The 19287-nt window shown below is 51.7% G+C and overlaps 1 protein-coding gene across 1 annotated transcript in view; it reads right to left on the bottom strand.

Annotated features, from left to right (window-relative positions):
- EGFL7 (EGF like domain multiple 7) overlaps window positions 1-1680 on the bottom strand; it is a 12488-nt gene extending 10808 nt beyond the window's left edge. The window contains exon 1 of the mRNA XM_026860652.1: window positions 1647-1680. Coding sequence (XP_026716453.1) covers window positions 1647-1680 — 34 coding nt within the window. The remainder of the gene's footprint in view (window positions 1-1646) is intronic.
- Window positions 1681-19287: the final 17607 nt, after the last annotated feature.

Raw genomic sequence — 19287 nt, 5'->3', positions numbered from 1 at the left:
GGGGGGGGGACATGCAGACAGGGCAGGACCCTCCCCCCCGAGAAGTCTGGTCCGGGGGGGACACGTGGAGGGAGAGGGCAGGACCCCCAGGGAAGCCAGTATCTGAGGGGATGTGCAGACATGGCAGGACACCCCCAGAAAAGCCTGGTCCTGGGGGGGGACATGTAGGGACAAGCTAGGTCCCCCCCAGGTAAGCCCAGTCCTAAGGGGACGGGCAGAGGCAGGGCAGGACCCCTCCAGGAGAAGTCTGGTCCGGGGGGGGGACACACACGCAGGGACAGAGCAGAAGCCCAGCCCGGGGGGGGGACACACGCTGACACTGTATGTTGTCAGCACCGCGCTGACCCCGACGAGAACAGGGCTGGGGGGGATCCCTGCCCTGGCACGATCCTGCCCGCAGCAGGCTGGGCCCCACAGCCCTGCCAGTCCGTTTCTGCGCACCCCATGCTACAAGACACAAGATTTCTGCCCCCGCTGCCAAGACCTGCCCCCCCCGGGTGAGCAGGGGATTAATGGCAAGAGGGGCAGAGCCCCCAGCCCCTGGCCCAGGGCTGTTCAGACTCCCAGGTGAAATGGTCCCTCACCAGTTCAATGACCAGGGCTAATTTATTTCTTTTTTGCTAAAAAATAGTGTAGCTGGTTCTGCCTTCCCCAGGAGGACATGCAAGACATATAATTATCTTCTTAATTCCCCTGAGCTCATTACAACAGCAAAGTCCTCCAGAAGCAGGCGATGAACTGCCAGGACGGGGAGGCTGGTTTCCAGCGAGCCTAAAGGATGCTGAAAGGATTCCTTGGGTGCCCTGCTAGCTGTGGAGCGATTCGAGGCGCGACCCCGAGAGACACCCAAATTCAACACCCAGACCCACACAGGGCGCAGCTTCGCCAACACCTGCCCGGGGACAGACTAGGCAGGCCGAGCCCCAGCTGCTTACAGGCTTCTCCCGTTAAACACCCGGTTATTAAAGCAAATTCTGCAGTTTGCTTTGTGCCAAACTGCCACTTGTTTCGTCTACATTTTTCTCTGGGAAATTAAAGCACAGAGGCTTATTGTTTTTCAGATGACTTAGGCGCCTGCCCGAGCTCAGAACCAGCCTTAAAGATCGCAGGGTCTGATGTGCAAATCAATGGCAGGCTACAACCCCCTGGGAATATTTGTTCCCATTAAACTTTGCATTTTTTTTTTTAAAGCATGTAGGCATTCAAGGGAAATATTCCCCAGTTAAACAATAATGGCTGCAAAAGAGCAACTGAGATCACTGGCCCATCCCCTGTATTTCCTCATGGATACGCTGAGGCTGCTGATTGAACCGGGGCGGTCTCGGGTCGCGCTGCACCCTCTGGGGAAGCTGCTGGGTGCTAGAGGTGCTGGCATGGGGCTCTCAGGTGGACACGTGTAAAAGGAGCATAAACTGCTTTGGTGAGATTCTGCCCGGGGAAGGGAGCGGAGCAGAGGGGAATCAGCTCCGGGATGTGCTGGTGAAGCTGGAGCTCCACTGCCGGGGAGGACGGAGCGTGTGGGAGACGGGATGGCTCCCAGCAGCAGGGGAAAGGCTCGCTGGTGCTGGAGGAAGCGCAGCTCCACGTTACGCCGCGTCTCGCACGGCACAAACAGGTTTGCCTACTCTTGTCTGGATCCAGCCTACCTCTGGGGAATGATTTCAGCTCACTTAATCTCATAAGCACAGAGCACAGGCGACTTTTCCCAAGAGCCTGGAAGGGGCGGTAATTATCTTATTATGCAAAGAGTGTTATTGTTTTTTCTGGTGTATGGGGGAGATGAACAGAGCCTGATAGTTAACTTATCTAATGATTGCAAAATGCCTTTGGAAGCCAAGGGAAAGCTTCTCTGTCTGATCGTACTGAAAGCACAGGATCTCATTTCACAGCTGAGACACTCACCTTATCTTCGGTGCTCCATCATTTGTCCCAGGCAGGGATCCTTTCTTTACGGAGCATCTTGGTTTCTTACTGTCAGAACAGAGAAAGCCCAGTGTTACACTCCCCTTGTCATGCAGGCAGAGATCAGAGACCTGCCCTTGCCCACGAAGGACCTGGTGCGGGTTCCCAGGATGCTCCCAAAGGTCCTTGTGGAGTGGGGTGGAGGATGAAAGCAGGATCGTGGCCACAGAGTGCCCGTGCCTGGCATTGGCGCTGAGCTCACACCACAAAGGCTCGCTGGTGTGCCGGAGAGGCACGGACACCGCCAAACCGGTGGCAGGGCATGGGGAGGCCCATCCCTTCCCTGCACAGCGAGTGTTTTAGGAGCACCCTATGGGTCCTGAACCTCCCCTCGCTCACATGAGCTTGCGGTGTTGGTCACCGTGGGAAAGGCCAGGCAGACCCACGGTGCCTTTGGGCTCTTTGGGGCTGAGCAGGCAGGAGCAGGAGCAGGGCTGAGCAGGGCAGAAGCCCTGGTTCCACCTCACGCAGTGCCTGGGCTATGCTGAACACCAAGCCATCCCCTCCCACAGCTTCCCCAGTGCCCAAGGCTGGGATTTACCAAGACCTCAGGAGATCAGGGTGCCCCCCCCATTCCTGCTGACACTCTCCTGGGTGTATCCAAGTCTCCTTACACTGATTTGTGATCGCATCTGCTGTACCCCAACACCATATTTTATCATCTTCAGCACGCTCCCTTAAGGACAAAGATCCCTAACTGCCCAGACAACCTTTGCACAAGTTCCCAGGATCCCACGTGTGGATTTGGTGGTGAGATGGGGGCACCGACACTCAGCATCACCGACACTCAGCAGGACTAAGCACGTCACCTTTTGGGGTCTCCGTTAGAGCCTTCTCAGCCATTAGGCAATTATTCCCTAAGCGCACTGCAGCATTTTAAAATTCTGCCAGTATCCAAATTGCAAAATATTTGCTTTTCGGTTCCATTTTCTGGGGCAAATCTTTGCTCGAGCAAGTGCCCATATCAGCTGCTTAAAAACTACATATAGTCCGTTAAAAGAGCATTTAATCCTCTTCTCTTCGGGAGGGCTCAGCATCTTATATGTTAATATTCATTATGCCGGGAGGAAATCCCCCAGGACACTGCCTGGCAAAGTTCCCTTGAAAGCAGAGGAGTTATGCCAGTTCAGAGTGCGGGAAGATCGGATCTGTTGGCTCTGTTAATATCGGTGTGATGGGCTTCTGACAAAGGCAGTAAGGGATTTTGGCTCCTGACAGCAAGTCTATCTGAATTTGAAGTCCTCCCTGGACCAGTGTTTTACATGTTTCCTCCAAAGCTCTCTCCCTTGGACGATAGAAGTGTACTCCCACGACATCTAATATTAATGCTTATCTCCAGGCCAAGAAAGAAATGTTTCTGCTCAACCTCCCTCTTAGATTTAACAATGTCAAAATCTCCTCGTCTCCCACTGGTTTTACGACCAGTGTGAGCTACAAGGCGCGCTGAGTGCTGGCCCGGAGCAGGTCTCAGGCTGAGGACCGGGCTGGCTGTGAAGGTGAGATTTTTCCCCCACATCCCCGTTTCCTAGAGCCCGTCCTGCAGACCTGCCAAGCACACTGCACCCGCTCCAGATCCAACATCACCCCGAGAGCATCCGCGGTGGATTGAGAGCTGGAAGGGTGGGCTGGGCTTCCAGCCGGTCCCCTCTGCAGTTGGGTGAGCTCAGGGGCTGTGAGGGGGTCTGGGGCTGGGGTGGGGGGTCTCAGCTTTGCTCTGGCTCTGTAGGCATGACAAAGGAATGATTAACAGAGGAGAATGAATAGATCAGCACTAAGGTCCCACATCAGGAACCCTCGCTTAAGAGAGGAGTGCTTACAGCCCATCACAACAAATGGGACATGCCCAAGCACACGAGCACATCCCCAGCTGGGGCCAGAGGTGCTGAAGTGGCAGATGAAGATGGATGAATGGATGGATGGGGAGACAGAAGAGTGACACACACACAGATGCAAAACTTTTCAGCTACTACAAGCCACGGCTGACCCCATACCTGCTGCGTACAATGGGCTCTCGCTGACCTCCGCAGGGGTCTTGGCACAGAACTGGAAGCACTTGCTAAAGCAATAGGGATTTTTGGTGCTTCTGAAAAAAGAGGGAATGGCTTTTCCCGTTTTAGGACAAACGCTTCTGTTCAGGCTCTTCATAAGGCTGTTTGTTGTAAATTTTACACTGAAGTTTAGGCTTTGGAGCAGCCCCTGTTCTGCAGAGGAAAATGACCTCCCACTATTCTATTATGTCCCATATTGTTCTCGGTTGCGTCAGCTGCAGACCAGTTATCTCTGTGGAAATCTAGAGAAATCCATTGATGTCAGTGGGATCAAAGCAGGTCAGACCAAGAAAAGTACTTGTCCCATAGCTCTCGATCTGTCGTCACCAGTTGCCCAGTGCTATGCACATTATGACCGAGATCTGATTCCCACAATTATTTTTTTTATTTTTGCCTAAGAACCTCACAAGCATTAAGTGTCCTGGGACTGGTATGTTATAACTTAAGACAACTGCAGAGACATACAGCAGGCTAGCTATAGCTGTGCAAAACCCAACGCCTGAACAGGGCAACATCCTGTAGCCAGGTTTATTTTCTCTTAAGTGCACACAGAGCAGTTCTTATTTACATTTCGAGGAGGCAGTAATGGCTGCTGCATAAAAGCTGGGAAATGATTCATCTCACACAGGAATAAACTGAATTTTGTGGCTTTCTGTGAAATTTCCCTGGCAAAAAAAGTGGCATTAGTCAGTGGGGAATGGTCCCCCACCCCATCGTTCCCCTCTGTGTTTTCCCAGTGAATCACTCCCCGAGGAGCACATGGGAAGTGTGGTGGGAATAGCTGGGAACTGCATGCCCGGCTCGGTGCCTTCGTCACGGCCGTCCCAGTGAGCCGCTCGAGAGAGAGCACAAGACTTCTTTTTTTGCTCTGATTATCCTTCTCTAACAGGAGAAAGCCTCCAGCTCCAGAAGCCTGCACTAAGCAGAGCTCCTCTCTGCAGTCACCTCCTGGGCTATGGGCAAGATGAGAATCCAAACGTTCGCTTTGGGAAAGAGGACGGAGAGTGAAATAACATTTCTGATCATCCACTTCTGTTTACAGAGACCCTTTTCTTTCTCTGTCTGGTTTGAAACCTCAGATTAAACCTTCCCTAGTGTTTTGCCATGCCCTTCTGCTGCTGGTGTGACTGAGTCAGGTTCGTTTACTCTAATTTGTTGCAGTTTGTAAATCTGTCTCCCCAGAGCCAGCCCCATCTGCAGCAGTAGAGTCTGGGAAATGCCTCAAATGAGCCCACAGCCCAGATTCAATTTGTCTTCCTTACCTCGAGGGAAACTTGCGCAGAGCTGGCAGCTTAACAGCATAGAGGGGGACGAACTCAATCAGCAGAATGAATGCTGGATCACAGGGAATAACATTCAAAATCTCTCAGTGCAGACTCGGTGTTTTCTGCTACTGCCCAGAGGAGCAGCGGATTTTCGAGGAGGCCACTGCACTTGGGCTTCTGTCTCACACAGCTTCCCAAGCGGTGGCAGAGCTTCCCAATCCACTTTTAAATTAATTTTATCACTGACAAAGAATTGTTATTTCTTCTTATGTTTGATTCTTTGCCCAGTTATTTGCTTCTGTGAATGTTAGACCCTGGGAAAAAGCATGCCAGGTTTATTGCTACTGAAAGCCATTCACTGGTGTGGTCCAGCTCCATATTCACACTGGGTATCCCAGCTGCTCCTACCCACAGCCAGCCTTTTATCCCAAAATATCCCAGGTGCTTCACTGCCCACGCTGTGTGATGCCACAAATTAGGACGACGGGACTCACAGGTCGCTGAAAACAGCATACAAATCACCCAGCTCCAGTTATAAATTTGAGAGGCTTTGCTGAGCTCCTGGCACACACACACACACACCGGCACGCTCCAGGCTCGGCCGTTAGCCAGGACAAGCGTCAGGTCTGTGGGAGAGGAGGGACAGTCCTTACCCGCAGCCCCGTCCAGCCCCACGTTGACCTGGATGCGTCCAGGGGCCAAACTCTGCCGTGGTGCAATCTGAGACCGTGGCTCAGGGTCCCACCGCACCGAGGGCGAGCAGCAGAGGGGAGTGAGAGCGGACAAGGGGAGCGCAGACAGAAGAATTAACAACGTGGCATCGTGTCAAAGGTGTTCAGAGAGCAGGCGAATGGAAAAAGTGAATGAGGTATGGAAAGAGATTTGCTAAAAATTTCCAGCTATCTCGCAGGTATCTGTGCAAGTGTTTGTAGCTTTTCTCTACATGCACAGGAGGTAATATTTACCCTCTGAGATGTCCGCTCCTGGAAAACAGCCTGAGTGCCAGTGGAGTGAATTAAAAATAATAGTGCTGCAGGTTGGGCTCTGCTCTGAGCAAACTAGCACTGGAGACGCTCCTCAGCTCGGCACGTGCGTGGCTGACAGCAGAGCCAGCCTCGCTGCAAGCAGCCGAAGGATGTTTTGAAAACCCGATTTCTCCAGCAGCCCTTTGCCAGAGCTGTGTGTTCATCCAGCCCCCGAGGCTCCCACCATCACCTCTGCCTGAGCAGGGGCAAAAACCCACCCGGATCCTCCAGGGTCTGGCCTGGAGAGGACACACTCCCTCTGTCCCCAGTGCCAGCTCCCCATCCCATCCCATCCCATCCCATCCCATCCCATCCCACCCCATCCCTGCTGCGGTGATGGCCGCGGCCCGTACGGTACCTGCGGTGCCCCGCTGTCCCCCGCTGCGCCGCCCTGCTCCCCGATGGCTCCTGGTGGCCATCCCTGCCCGACCGCCCCAGCTCCGACGGGCCTGGGCACCCTCCTCGCAGCCCCGGCATGGCCGGCCACCGGCCGCACACAAGCAGGAGGTGGCTGCTGAGGTGGAAGGGCGGCTTTTTATGCTTTTCTTCCTGTATAAATCAGGCTGGGGATGGACAATCCCAGACAGGACTTCCTGTGTGTGTTGTGCGCTGATAACGGGCGCCGAGAGGAGAACAAACAGGGCTGGCCCCGCACCCGGAGGGGGAGAAGGGCCGCGGGGCGGCACCCCCACACTGTGCCCATCAGGGACGGCCACCGGGTGCCAAAATGGAGAGCAGGCAGCCACGCGTCCCCGGGGACACAGGGAGGGAGCGGGCTGCCCGCCTGGGCTCCCCGCCTGCGCCTCACGCTAGGCCTAAGATGGCTGCTGCCCCCCACCCTCCCGCCTCACTGGCATGGGGCACATTTTGGCAGCCTCCACCACAGCCACCTCTCATTCCCTCTTGGAGAGAGCAGATGGGGGGGCCAGTGGGGATTCCTGCAGCGCCAGGGCCTCCCTCACAGCCTGCGCCAAGCACGGTGGGGCTGGCGGCCATCTTCTCAAGAGGGGGCCATGTTGGCATCAGGCACCAGCAGAGCACGTTCTGCGACCCCCTGAAATCTGGGTTAAAACGCAGTGCCTCAGTTTGTTGGCTGGCTTGTCACCCCCGTCACATTGTCCCTGCACTTCGGGCCACTAAACCTGCAGGACATCACCCAGCAAAGATGGTGTCTTCAGCAGCGGAGAGAGGTGTGGAAACAACTGCCCCAGCTCTGTGATTTTCCGAGGCCGTTCTGGTGCAAAGCTGGGCGTGATTTCAAATTTAATGTCTGCCTGACCTTGGTTCTGCATAGCCATAGGAGGAATAGTACACCTTTTTAATTGGGTTTTGAAACTTTGATCCAGACTGTGCCGGGAAAGGAAGCATTTTGGAACACAAGGGCTGGGAAGGTGGTAATTATTTTTTGATTCTCTCAGAGGATGCAACCAAGCCACCAAGAGAGCATCCCCATGGCTGCCAGCTTGTTGCCTGCTGCTGTGGGCAGCAAGACCCCCACGTCAGCCCACACGTTTTCCTCCTGTCCCAGCGGAGCACTCGGTGCCGGTCGGGGGACACATGTTGTCTGGGGCTCCCCTGGAGCAGAGCCACGTCCCCAGCTCTCCCCGCAGACACCTGGATCCTCCCTCTCCGAGCAGCACAAAGCGCTTGTGCACAGGCTTATGGTGAGCAGAGGATTTACTCCCACCCTTATTCAGCAAAATATTACTTCGGGCAAGTCCCTTGGGAGTTGAAAAATATTCCTGTGTTTATTTATATAAATGCATAGCTAAAGAAAGACCTCACTTGTTTTCCTTGGCAGATGTTTTTTTTAAAGGCTGTTTTCTGCCGCCCATCATTCTCTCCGGCAATAGGTGACTTTATACTGCGTGCTGCTCGCTGTGAGCACTGCCAGCTGAGGGACTCCAAGGGAGTGCATCCGTCCCGGGGAGTCGCTTACGGACACCAGCGTGTGTTTGTGCTCAGCTGCGCGTGAAAAGCTCTGTGTGTGTTTGTGTGTGCGTGCTACATTAACCTGTAGGGAGGGTCTATCTCCGTCCGTTTTTGTGCTTGGGGCTGAGTTTTAAGCAGCAGCTCCCTGTGGAAAGTTACAGGGCTTGCGTGGACGGCACATGCTGCCTGCAAGAGGCAGTGCTGAATGCTCCTTTCAGATGAGAAAGATTGGACGCTGGAAACTCAGGTCGAGAGCTGACAGCTTTCTCCACCATCCACAGACACACAGGCTCAGTCCTGCGACCTACAGAGCCGTCACAAAGGCTCCTAGCATCCTCCTCTCAAAAACTGGAACCCATGGACTACGAGAAAAACTCTAGACCCAAATTTTACCAGTTGCAGCAACCACCGCTTGGCCCTACTCCATCTCTCCCTGTCCTCTGCCCCGGGATGGACACAGGTCATGGTGCATGGCTGGGATGTTGGTCACCCACACTTCCACGCACACACGGAGCTGAGCACGGAGCGGGATTGCTCTGGCAATGAAACGGGATGTGTGGAAAACACTCCTGTTTACCCAGTCTTTAGTATCTTTAGTAGAAGCTGCTGGAGCGGGAAGCGGTCGGCAGGGGCCATACGAATGGGTATTTTTAAATTTGAAATCATGACGCTCCGTCTTGCAGAGCCGCCGCTACCCTCCCATGGAAGTTGATGTTGGGGAAAACCTGGGTGTCAGCCAAGGCTCAGTTACGGTGTGTGAGAGGGAGGGAAGGAGGGAGGGAGCCACAGGGTGTTGGTGCCTCACACCCGGCTGTGCTTGACCATGTCTGCACCCCTGCCTCTGCCTGCACCTCCCCGTCAACCCCAAACCTCCTGCTGACACCCCCTCCGGCACACACCGAGGTGCAAGCTGCTGGCAGCCTGCTCAGCCCATCCCAAGGTGACAATTTCAGTAGCCCACGGTGGCGGGTGGCAGTGGGACCCACCAAAAGCAGAGCACCCAGGCGGTCAGGCAGCCCCTAGCTGGGACACGTGCTTTTCCAAAGGCTGGGCAGCTCGCTCTGCCCTGGCTCTGCTGCATTCAGGGCCTGTCAGGCGTGAGTTGAGTAGGGGGATGAAGGGGGCTTTAGCTCTCATTAGCACTAGCCAATTAGTGTTGCATGCAGCTCTCCTGTCAGCTGATGTGGCTGCTGTTGAATACAACCTGCCCACGCCGATCCTTTCAGTTTGAGGCGGTGTTTGTTTTATCGCTGGTTTTCCTCCATGGTTTTGAGGCAGGAACTTTTGTCTTATGCGCGTTTTTTTTCCCCTCTTATCTCAGCTGTTCCTGAGAAATGAAGTTCTGCCTGGTTTGTTTTCTTGGCATTTTTGGGCTGCTCTCTGCTAGCGTGCTGCTGTTCACTGCGATGCTGTGGTCAGTCAGGGTTTAATCAACATACAAGCAAGTATCAGGGAAAAATGCTGTCCCGTAGCAACATTTGATACTTGAAATAATAAAATGAATCACCAAGCAAGATGACAAAAACTCCAGTTTGTGCAGGTTTTGCCAGGGCAGTGAGCTGAGTTCAGCCCAGGGGGGGTGCAGGCTGTTTGCAGAGGGACGGCTTGAAGCCTCAGCGGGCGCAAAGCGCTGCTGCACCCCCACGGAGCTGGCCCAGACCTGTGTCGGGTTTAGGAGCACTGTGCTAAACGCTTCCAGGCTCGCGCCGCTCCAAATCCCTGAGCGATGACTGCTTCTTGGGGAGCACACTGCATCTGGGAACCGTCCCTGGCCATCGGGTGGGGACATGGGATCCAGGCCACCCGGGGCCTTGTTTCCACCCACTTCCTGTATTCTCCATGGAAAAACGATTTTACCATCCCTTGCCTGCTTTCTCATCAGTGGATAATAAAAGCACCAGTCCCATCGCAGGGATGTTGTGCTGCTTGTTCGACTAACATCCACGAACTGGTTTTAGATTCCTGTAGGAAACCTACATAAATTTAACTCCTAATTTTAGGTGTTGTGAACTTCTCAGGGGGTTTAATTTCTCATCAGAAGAAGCAGATGTTTGCTTGAGCCTCGAAGTATAAGAGGAAATGGTATTTCAAACCTGAACAGCTTCAGGGAGCAGGGGAGGAAAAGCAAAACCTTTCACTGCTCATTCTCTGCTGAACTCAGGTTGCCATCCTCATGCTTTAACAACCTCTTGATGTCTCCAGCCGCTGAAGATGCTGCACATGGGATGCACAGGGCACCTGTGGGGACCCGGAGCCAGGTCCTGGCGCCGCCCTGCAGCATGCCCATGCCATTGCCAGGGTGCTCAGAGCCACCAGTAACCAGGGCAAGACCCCCAGCAGCCAGGTTTCAGCACTGGGAGTTTTTCTTACATGCCCTGTGCACCCCACCATCCCCTGGATGAGCTGCACCCCAGTCGCCTCATCCCCTCGCTGATATTTCTTGTGAGGCACCAGGTCTTGCACGCTCCGACCTCATGAGCTCCTGGGGAGAAGTGGCACCTCTAAACCCCACTTGGCTGCTCTCCAGCCCATCCTTGAGGTGAAGATGCTGGTGAAAACAACAGGTGACAGGGCTGGGCAGAGTCCAGCCCGGAGATTATGGTGTGCCTCCTGTGTGCCGGGGCAGGACCAAGAAGTTTTGAGGGTGCCGTGGGAATACCCGCGCAGTACAGACGTAATTAATCAAGTTCAGAGATTATATTCTTCGTTAGTGCTTCTTGCTGTGCAGGGAGAGCCTCGGGAGTCTGGCAGGCAACTGCAGCCTGGCTGGGAAACAGATCTGTCTTTTCCTGGTGAAAATCTTCTATGAAAAGGAATTTTATCCACGTTTTGCAAATATTGTTGCAGATTTCGAAGAAATTAGAATTCAGGAAAAAAAGTTCCTCTGCAACTATCGAAGTCTCCAAGTTCAGAAACTGAGTTTTGAAACTTAAAGCCCCGAATTTTGAACGATCAGTTGAAATAGTATTTTTTCTCACTCAAATTTACCTAAGAGTTTAAAAAAAAAAGCATTATTGTTAAAACAAAACCTTGCCAGTGAAGCATCTGGGGAGGTTTGCGATGGGGGCATGATGCAGGGTGACAAGCTGAGATGGCTTCTTCTGGCAGAGAGGGTTTTGGGTCACTGCAGCTCTGTGTCCAGCAGGACCCCCCTGCACAGCACCGGGCAAGGCTCTTCTGACAGAGCTATTTGGTGAATGTTTGTTCCCTCAGCTCTTTGATTATTAGACTTTTCATTAAAAAAAAAAAAAAAAGAGAGAGATATAGAAAAGATGCTTTGGATAGCTGCTTCTTCCAAGATCTTCCCCTGTTATTTCAGCTTGCCCAAGGCTTTTTGTGTCTCCAGATTTTTTAATCTCACAGTAAATGTGTATTTTATCTCTGACAGGGAGAGTCCGAATGACTCCTGATTTTCAACACTTGGGAAGCACCTTGTGATGTCATCCAGGGATGGCTGGAGCTGCCGCTGACACCACCAGGACCAGGGGCTGCAGATGCCACCAGAGAGTGGCTGGGTCTCTTACTCAGGAGAATCAGCTTGGGACACTTCGGGCAAAGACCTCCTCTTTGGGCAGGTCTCTCGTTCTTCGTGAGTTTTCACTTTTGCAATAAAGAAACTTTTCAAGGTGTCCTGACACCCTCTTCTCTCTCCCATTGGTACTAGTAGCTGCTCATTAACATCAAAGGCTAATTGTTACCAATTTGTTAAATAGATATTCAACATCATGTTGCACAAGGAGTTGGGGTTGTGGTGACAGAAAGCTGGAGGTTGACCTCTATAATAGCGACTTTAAGTAGTGCTTCCTACAGAAGATTGGTGGGTTCTTCCAGGACGTTTCTAACATGGAAATAAACCAAAGCAAAGGCTACGTGCGTGAGCAACCGGCCTGGGGCTCGGGACACAACCCCTGGCCAGAGAAGTGTTTCTATTGTGGGCAACGCCTGAGTGCATGCTTAGAGCCCTGCACATGCCCCTGTGCTGTGTCAGAGGCACAGGGGAACCTCAGCTTCTGTCATCAAGGTCAGCTTGTCCAGGCCCATAAATCAACTCCAGCAAAATTAAGACTGGCATCAAAAGATTGGCCAGACCTTACCATAAAGCACCTCGTACATCTGTGCTTTCCTGAATCAGAATCGCCCTGAGACACTACTGAAGCACTCCCACACACGGAGCTGCCAAGGACTGTGTACTAGTTACCAAGAAAGCTTGTGTGTTATTTTCCATGAAAAATATGTTCCTGTAAGACTGGTGGTGGGCAGGTCCTGCGCAGGCGGGCTGAGCAGCACGCCAGCCCTTGGTGCGCTTCACCTGAGCGACCCCGCGGGTCCAGCCTCCCTTTTCACTCTTGCTCTTGATGAAAAGCGCAAGGAAAGCCTGATAAGAGCGGGGGAGAAAGTGAGGGAGACTAAATATTGTGCAAGTTGGTGTCTTTCAGACAGGCAGCAAACCCTGGGCTGGGGGACGAACTCCCCTGCTCTGCAGCAGTGCGGTCTGGGGTACCGCTGGGACCCCGGTGTGCCCAGGGTTGGGGATGTGGCTGTGCCTTGCTGTTGCTGTTGTGATAACATCGAGGACAGAGATGGGAAAAAGCCCAGAGCCTCCCTTTTGCTAAGCCAGCTTGGTAAAGGGCTCTTTTATCTGCCCTTTGGCGTGAGATAAGGTTTCAGTGTTGTCCTGCCAGAGCAGCTTTGTATCACTCACAGATACCTCCCCTTGCTGCAGAAAGGTATCAGGCATTCAGAAAATATTTGAGCAAGACCATATCTTTTTGAAACCCATGTGCAATGGAAAGACACACAGGGTGGATTAGATCTACACTGCAGGGGTTTCAGTGTCTCCTTGCTCATGCAAGGACAAAACACGTTTCCTCAGCTCGTAGGACTGGGCTGCGAGGGCCTCTCTCATTGCAGGTCCCTATGGAGAGGAATTATCACAGACCAGATAGGGAGCTGAGTGCCTCATCTCCTTACTGGGCTGGGAAACTTACGTGTTCCCCCTCGATTCCCCAAGGTACAAGGAGATGTGGTCCCTGCACGTCCCTGCTGCCTGCCTTGGAGTCAGATCCCACCAGCACAGAAAGATGGGAAAACATTTTCCACTGCTAAAATTTCACTCAGTCAAAGCAGCTGCCCCTTTCTTGCACCAGCAGCATCTCTCCAGATGGATACATTTACAATCATCTTTTTATTTTTACTATCCTTTGACAACAGAGCTGAAATCCTAAATGCAGATACTTTTCTTTCAGCAAAGATCCAAAACCTGCATTTTGAATTCTCCCCACAAAATAACACCAAACGATCACGTGAGTAAGGACCACCACAGACCTGCCTTCATCCCGAGGATGCAAAAAGAAAAACGTCCTCTCCCTGCTTCAAAGCTTAATGGATTGCTTTGGTGATACAAGAACATCTTGAGAGATAATCAAGATTAATGTTCGTTTTAATGAGTCAGTGAGAGCTGTATCTTATTGCAACAAGCCACGTACTTTAAATTCCCCGACACATGTGCATATCTGAAAAGGATGAGCTGGATTTCTCCAGGATGATTTATCACCATTCAGGAGTGCGGCACTTCTCTTTGTGCTCTGCCCTCCCATACAAGGACCTGGTTTGGAAGACCTTGAGTGACCATTTATTTCTTATGCAACACCATGAGGAAAAGGCATATCGTGAGAGTAGAGGATAAGGAACAAAAGTCATCCCTTTGCAGGGTCTGACAAAAGAGCCGTCATACGGTTTGGGTGGTGCAGAGGCATGAACCCCCTGGTGCCTAAAGCCAGAGTCTTGAGCAGCGTCTTCATGCTGGCTCACACAAAGCTGGCTGCTGGGTGAAGGCACCGAAAGGGGAAACGTTTCCTTCTCACCACAACAAAGCTATTTGCACAGCACAAAATGGTGTTAGATCCTGGGAAGGCAACTTCTTCTGGGCTGCTCCGTGCTCCACCAAAGTCCCGAGAGCTAAGAGCCCTCCTCCTCCTCCTCCCTTCTTGCAGCTGATACTCCCTTTCCCAGCAACACTTACTGGTCATTACAGAAAATAATAACTGACATTTTAAAACTGCCCAGTTGCAGAACAAAACACTCGCAACTGATTAAAAGTTTTCGATGTCAAAAATACTTGGCGTATTGAAAAATGCACTCAAAGGGCCGGTTCATTCTGATCTCACCGTGTGGGACCAAGTCCAGAGGAGGTCTCCATGGAGGAAACCTGAAGAATGGACAGGACGTTACACTAATGGCATTCTAGAGAAATGATTAAGCCAAATAACATGCAGCTGAATAGAGCTCAATATCCTTTTTATAAAAATTAATAAGTCATGTCATAGATAACTGTCTCCCCATTAGTGGATCTATTACCTTGGCTTAAAAGTCCTACCCAGGAAACTTTCATGGCTTTTCTGCTGACTTCACTGGATTTCAGCAACATAATAGAGAAGTTGAATTCTGCCTAAAAGTCAGACAGTGAATGCAGAAGTCAAGATTTAGGAAAAAGATCCAAAAAAAGAACTGTTGATACGTCTCTTCTCTGACACGTCGCAGTGTATCAGAATGGCCACTGCCTTTATCTTCATCACTTATCTCCACAGAGGGAAGAGGAAATTCCCAAGAGCGCATGATCGTTAAAAATATTAGCCAGGGCCTGGTGATTATTTTTGGTAGCTAAAAACTTCCTGACTGAAGGGTTTTGGCTTGCACTGGACTTTGGTAAATGTTTTAGTATAACTTTCATAAATACCCATTATACTCAAATCAGTGTGCGGTTTACAATTCGACTGGAAGGGCGGGGATATGTTTCTCCTTCTTTTGTTTTGCCATGCAGCATGCTAAAGTGCATAGCACTACACTGAATTAGCATTTAGCTATTTTCTTGTATCCTTAAATAAAGGACTAGTTCACACAGTCAGAAATCTCTGTTTCCTTTTGGGCAGGAAAAAGGAAGTGAATGCGAGGGGCAGATTTGGAGCTTGCTTGCAAGAACAATTGAACTCCCATCCAGAGGGGAAGGCTTTTTTTTTTTTTTTTTTTTTCTGGAAGGGAAGAGAAAATGACCTTTAGTTTAAAAGCCTGAAAGAATAAAGGTCTGATCATTTAGAGCTGCCTGCACAAATATAGTCATAAAGGCTTTTTCCTGACAAAGGGCTCCCGCAGCCATCACACCATCCTTCAGCAGCGGGGCCCGACTGCAAACCCTGCACTGCGTGCTCCCCTCTTAGTTATCCTACGTGAAGGGCGTCACCAAGACCTGTCAACAGCTCCTGGCTAGGAGGGACAGTCCCTGGGGGTTTTTTGCAAAATATTTACCATTTTTCTCTTTGTCCCTCCCTAGTGCTGCCAGTCTAGCGGGTTGGATGAGATTTGGTGGATGGAATTTAGTGGATCCCCTTGCCTTTCTGTCCAAAAGTCCCATTTATAGTTGTTTGTACACGCAGGCAGGGCATCAACTCAACCTGTTATGTGGTCAAGACCTCACACTGTCCCCACCATTTTTGGTCCTTTTTCAGTCAACCACAAAACCCTCTCCCAGCTTCTCTGGGAAGAGGATGTGAACTGAGGCCTCAGGGGCTTGACTGTGTGTCAAAAACATTAGCTGTGTGGTCTCATCTATGAGTCCTAATGATTTTAGTCCTTGCCACTAGTCTCCATTTTAGTGAGCCCTGAATATCCACATTTTTTTTCTGTCTTTCTTTGTCACCCCCTGCAAGCCAGATTCCTAAGGAGACTCCAGAACTGGAGAATACATGGGTTGAGACATTGATATGATGCCTAAGCATCCTATCTCCAAGGGCACCAAGCACTTTAGGACATTTGTGACAACCAGCCCCTGAGCCAGCTGAGGCGAGTGCCTCAGTCCGGGACCTCCCCGTGGTACCCAGCTCTTTGCCAGAGCAATTCTGGATAAAGAGCATTAGCTGATAACCTGCTACAGCCGAGGAGCTCATCGCCCTTCACTCCCTTTTCGCTTTTCACAGCATCAGTCAGACCTGTGCCAAACCCCCAGCACAAACCTGCATGAGGGGTTTCTGCTCTAAAACCAGAGCTCGGACTAACAGCTCGCGTCGTGCGTGCTGCAGTGAGAGCATCACTTTCCCAGGCCTGCTTTCCTCCAGGGCTGCAGGTAGGTTCCAGCTCCAGTTTGGGTTCCCACATACTCACACAATCTTCTCGGAGATTATTTTCTCCCATCCAAGCAAAATATTTGCTCAGAACGTGAAGGCGCGGCTGGGCAATGTCAGCAGCAAATGTCAGCAAGTGTCAGCAAGAGAAAAACTAATTAGATAAAACGGGCCAAATTTCTCCTGGGGGGAGCTCCTCTGCGATCACTGCAGGAAGGATGAATGCGGCCTAATAAATAGATTATTTTGTGCTCTCTTGTTGCCTCTATCTTGGTTTTATCCAGGCAGGCAGCCTCAGTGATTTTGGCTGGAGCCAGCCTGCCTTGCCCAGTGGCTCACCTGGCTCCGGTGACTTACCCCGGGGCAAAGCAACCCAGGTGCGGAGCCCCCTGACAGCACATCACGGCCACCTTGCAGCTGAGCTCAGATGAAATCACCTCTCGATACTAAAGCTGTGCTTCTCCAAATATATCTTGGCAGGCTTCCACTTTTCTTCTCTGAAGTTGTCCAGCTTCAATGCGTGCAGCTGGAGGGATACCCCCGCCAGCACTCAGAGGGACAAAACTGGAGCTGATAGAGAGCCGGAGGGACAAACACAGTCGCTTCTGAGCAGGTCGGGTATCATCTCAGCTAAGGTCATACATCTGCAGAGCCTGGCGCTAGGCAAAGATGCATCTGGAAGCGCCGTGGCCGCGATGACTCACTGCATGAGGAAACGGTGTCACCCTCCCGCTCTCTGCAGCAGGTCTGCTCCCTCGCTTCTGCTGCTGCTGCCACCTTTTACCACCAAAAGGTTTGGACCAAGATCCTGCAGCCAAAGACTGAGTTAAACTTCAGGTTGTACTTATGGATCCGTTGACATCCAGGGACCCAGGTGGGGCGAGCCCATCGCCATGTCCAGCCGGGATGTCAACAGGAGAGTGGTGTGAGTGGTGCATAGGGAGGTGAGGATTGCAGTGCACCACAGGCATAGGAATTCCCCAGCCCCATGGTTTTCTATTCTTATTTCCGTTCCCCTTGTACTCTTATTTCTGTTCCCCTTGGTGCATAAAGGTAATTCATTAACCTACAGGAATGAGGAGGCCTAAACTTTCCCCTAGTCGCTGTGACGGCAGCAGCTCACCATCACGGTGGTGTGTCGGGGACAGGCTCCCGGAGCGGTGCCAGCACTGTGGGGGATGTGTACACAGCTCCGCAGGAATGCACGCTCCGAGCAGGGAGAGGGAGGGCTGCGGAGGCACAAGGGAAAGGCACAAAGTCCAGGAGAGCCCAGAGAGCACCCCCAGGGCACGGTCAAGGAAAGGACAACAGAAATCCCAGTTCACCCCGTTTGTGCAACCCCCATCGCCCAAGAGAAAGTGCTGCGTAACCATCAGGCTGATGACACAGAGGCACTGCTGGTTTGCAGTGTAAAAGCCAGCAGGGGGTTATTTGAAGAGCAGGGAACTGGTGTTGGCGGAGTTGGATGCGTAAGGCTGGGTACCAAGAGGTGTTTTGTTCCTCTCGCAGGAAGGACAGGTTTAGCAGAGTCGTGGGTTTGGGACTCCAGACCAGACTGGGAGGACAAGCGCTACCGCGGTGAGACCAGGCAGGCTGTACCCCGTGGGGATGATCATGGCAGGGTTGTGGGTGCTTGTGCGAGGCCAGGGGTAGTGGCAGAGCTGGAGGTGCAGTGAGAGGAGCCCTGAGCTCCGCATCATCTGCAGGACTTGAAGGTTCCCCCGTGGGGTCAGAGTAAGCTCATCCCCCCTCCAATCCTTGCTTTGTCCATCAGAAAGCAGCAGAAGTCAGTCCCAAGCAGGGCTGTGCACAAACATCAGGTTTTTTACCCCACTCTGGGCACACGTTACCCAAGTGCCCCAACAGAGAGGAGACAACTTGTCTAGCAGAAACGCTGGGAAGGACCCAACTTTCATCGAGCAACGAAAGGACGTGGGGCTCAGCGAGGCTGCCGGAGGCTGTGCCAGCCCAGCGCACTGCAGGGAGCCTTCAGCTGTTTTATTCATAGAAATCCACGCTGCACAGCAGCTCGGGAGCTGCTGCCTCCCTGGCAGCAGCCCAGAGAGGGTCTGTGCTTCGAGCAAATGAGCAGGTCGGTGAAGGCACAGCGGCCAATGTCACAGCGGGAGCAGTAACATTTAGATCAGCCGGTTGGTAGCAGAGAAATCAAGTCATTGGAACAGGACATTGTCACGTGCCCAGTTCCTCCTGCTGCACAAATGAACACTTAGTGTGCATCCTGCATCTTGTTTTCCATAAACATACCAGATTTTGCATCCAGGATTCGCAGGAGAGCGCTGCTGGGACAGTGCGTTGAGCTCAAGTATCAGCCTTAAATCTGAGCTTTACTGAGACTGGTCCCAGGTACAAAGCCGCCAACACTCAGTAGGTTCTGTATTAGCGCAAAAATCAGTTGGATCAGCCTTCCTGTGGCACACAGTGAACTGAATTATTTGTCTGTTATTCTGAATTCCTTTTTTTTTTTCCCCTTTTTTTTTTTTTTTTTTTTTTTGCTTTGTTTTGATTTTGATTTATTTTTCTGCTATCGTAGGAAGCAGCTCGGAGATTGGTTGTGACATACCCTGGGCTAATTCAGTGGAAAGCATGTTTTCAAAAGGAAGCATTTGCCATCTTGCTCCCAGCTTTGATTTGCCTGTCCCTGCTCGCTTGCCAGAGCTTATTCTGCGATGTTAATAGGAAAGTTTCTTTGCACAGAGCCAACCGGCTATTGTGCCCAGAGTGATTTTGTTCAAGGAATAAAAAGCACATTCACTTTGTGTTCAAGGAGATGACATGTGTTTGATTGGTGTGTTTGAGAGCTCGGTGGGGAATACAGCAGAGAAAAAAAACATTCTTGTGAGGAGCTATTTCAAAAGAAAAGAAACAAGAATCCAGAAGAGATAAGAAAATGAATGTTTGCAGAATCTGGGAAAGCCTGGTG

Source organism: Athene cunicularia (assembly GCF_003259725.1).
Source record: "Athene cunicularia isolate RWA chromosome 17 unlocalized genomic scaffold, athCun1 chr17_part1, whole genome shotgun sequence".
Lineage (NCBI taxonomy): Eukaryota > Metazoa > Chordata > Aves > Strigiformes > Strigidae > Athene > Athene cunicularia.
The sequence above is the reverse complement of the archived record's forward strand: the minus strand, read 5'-3'. Positions and strand labels throughout refer to the sequence as shown.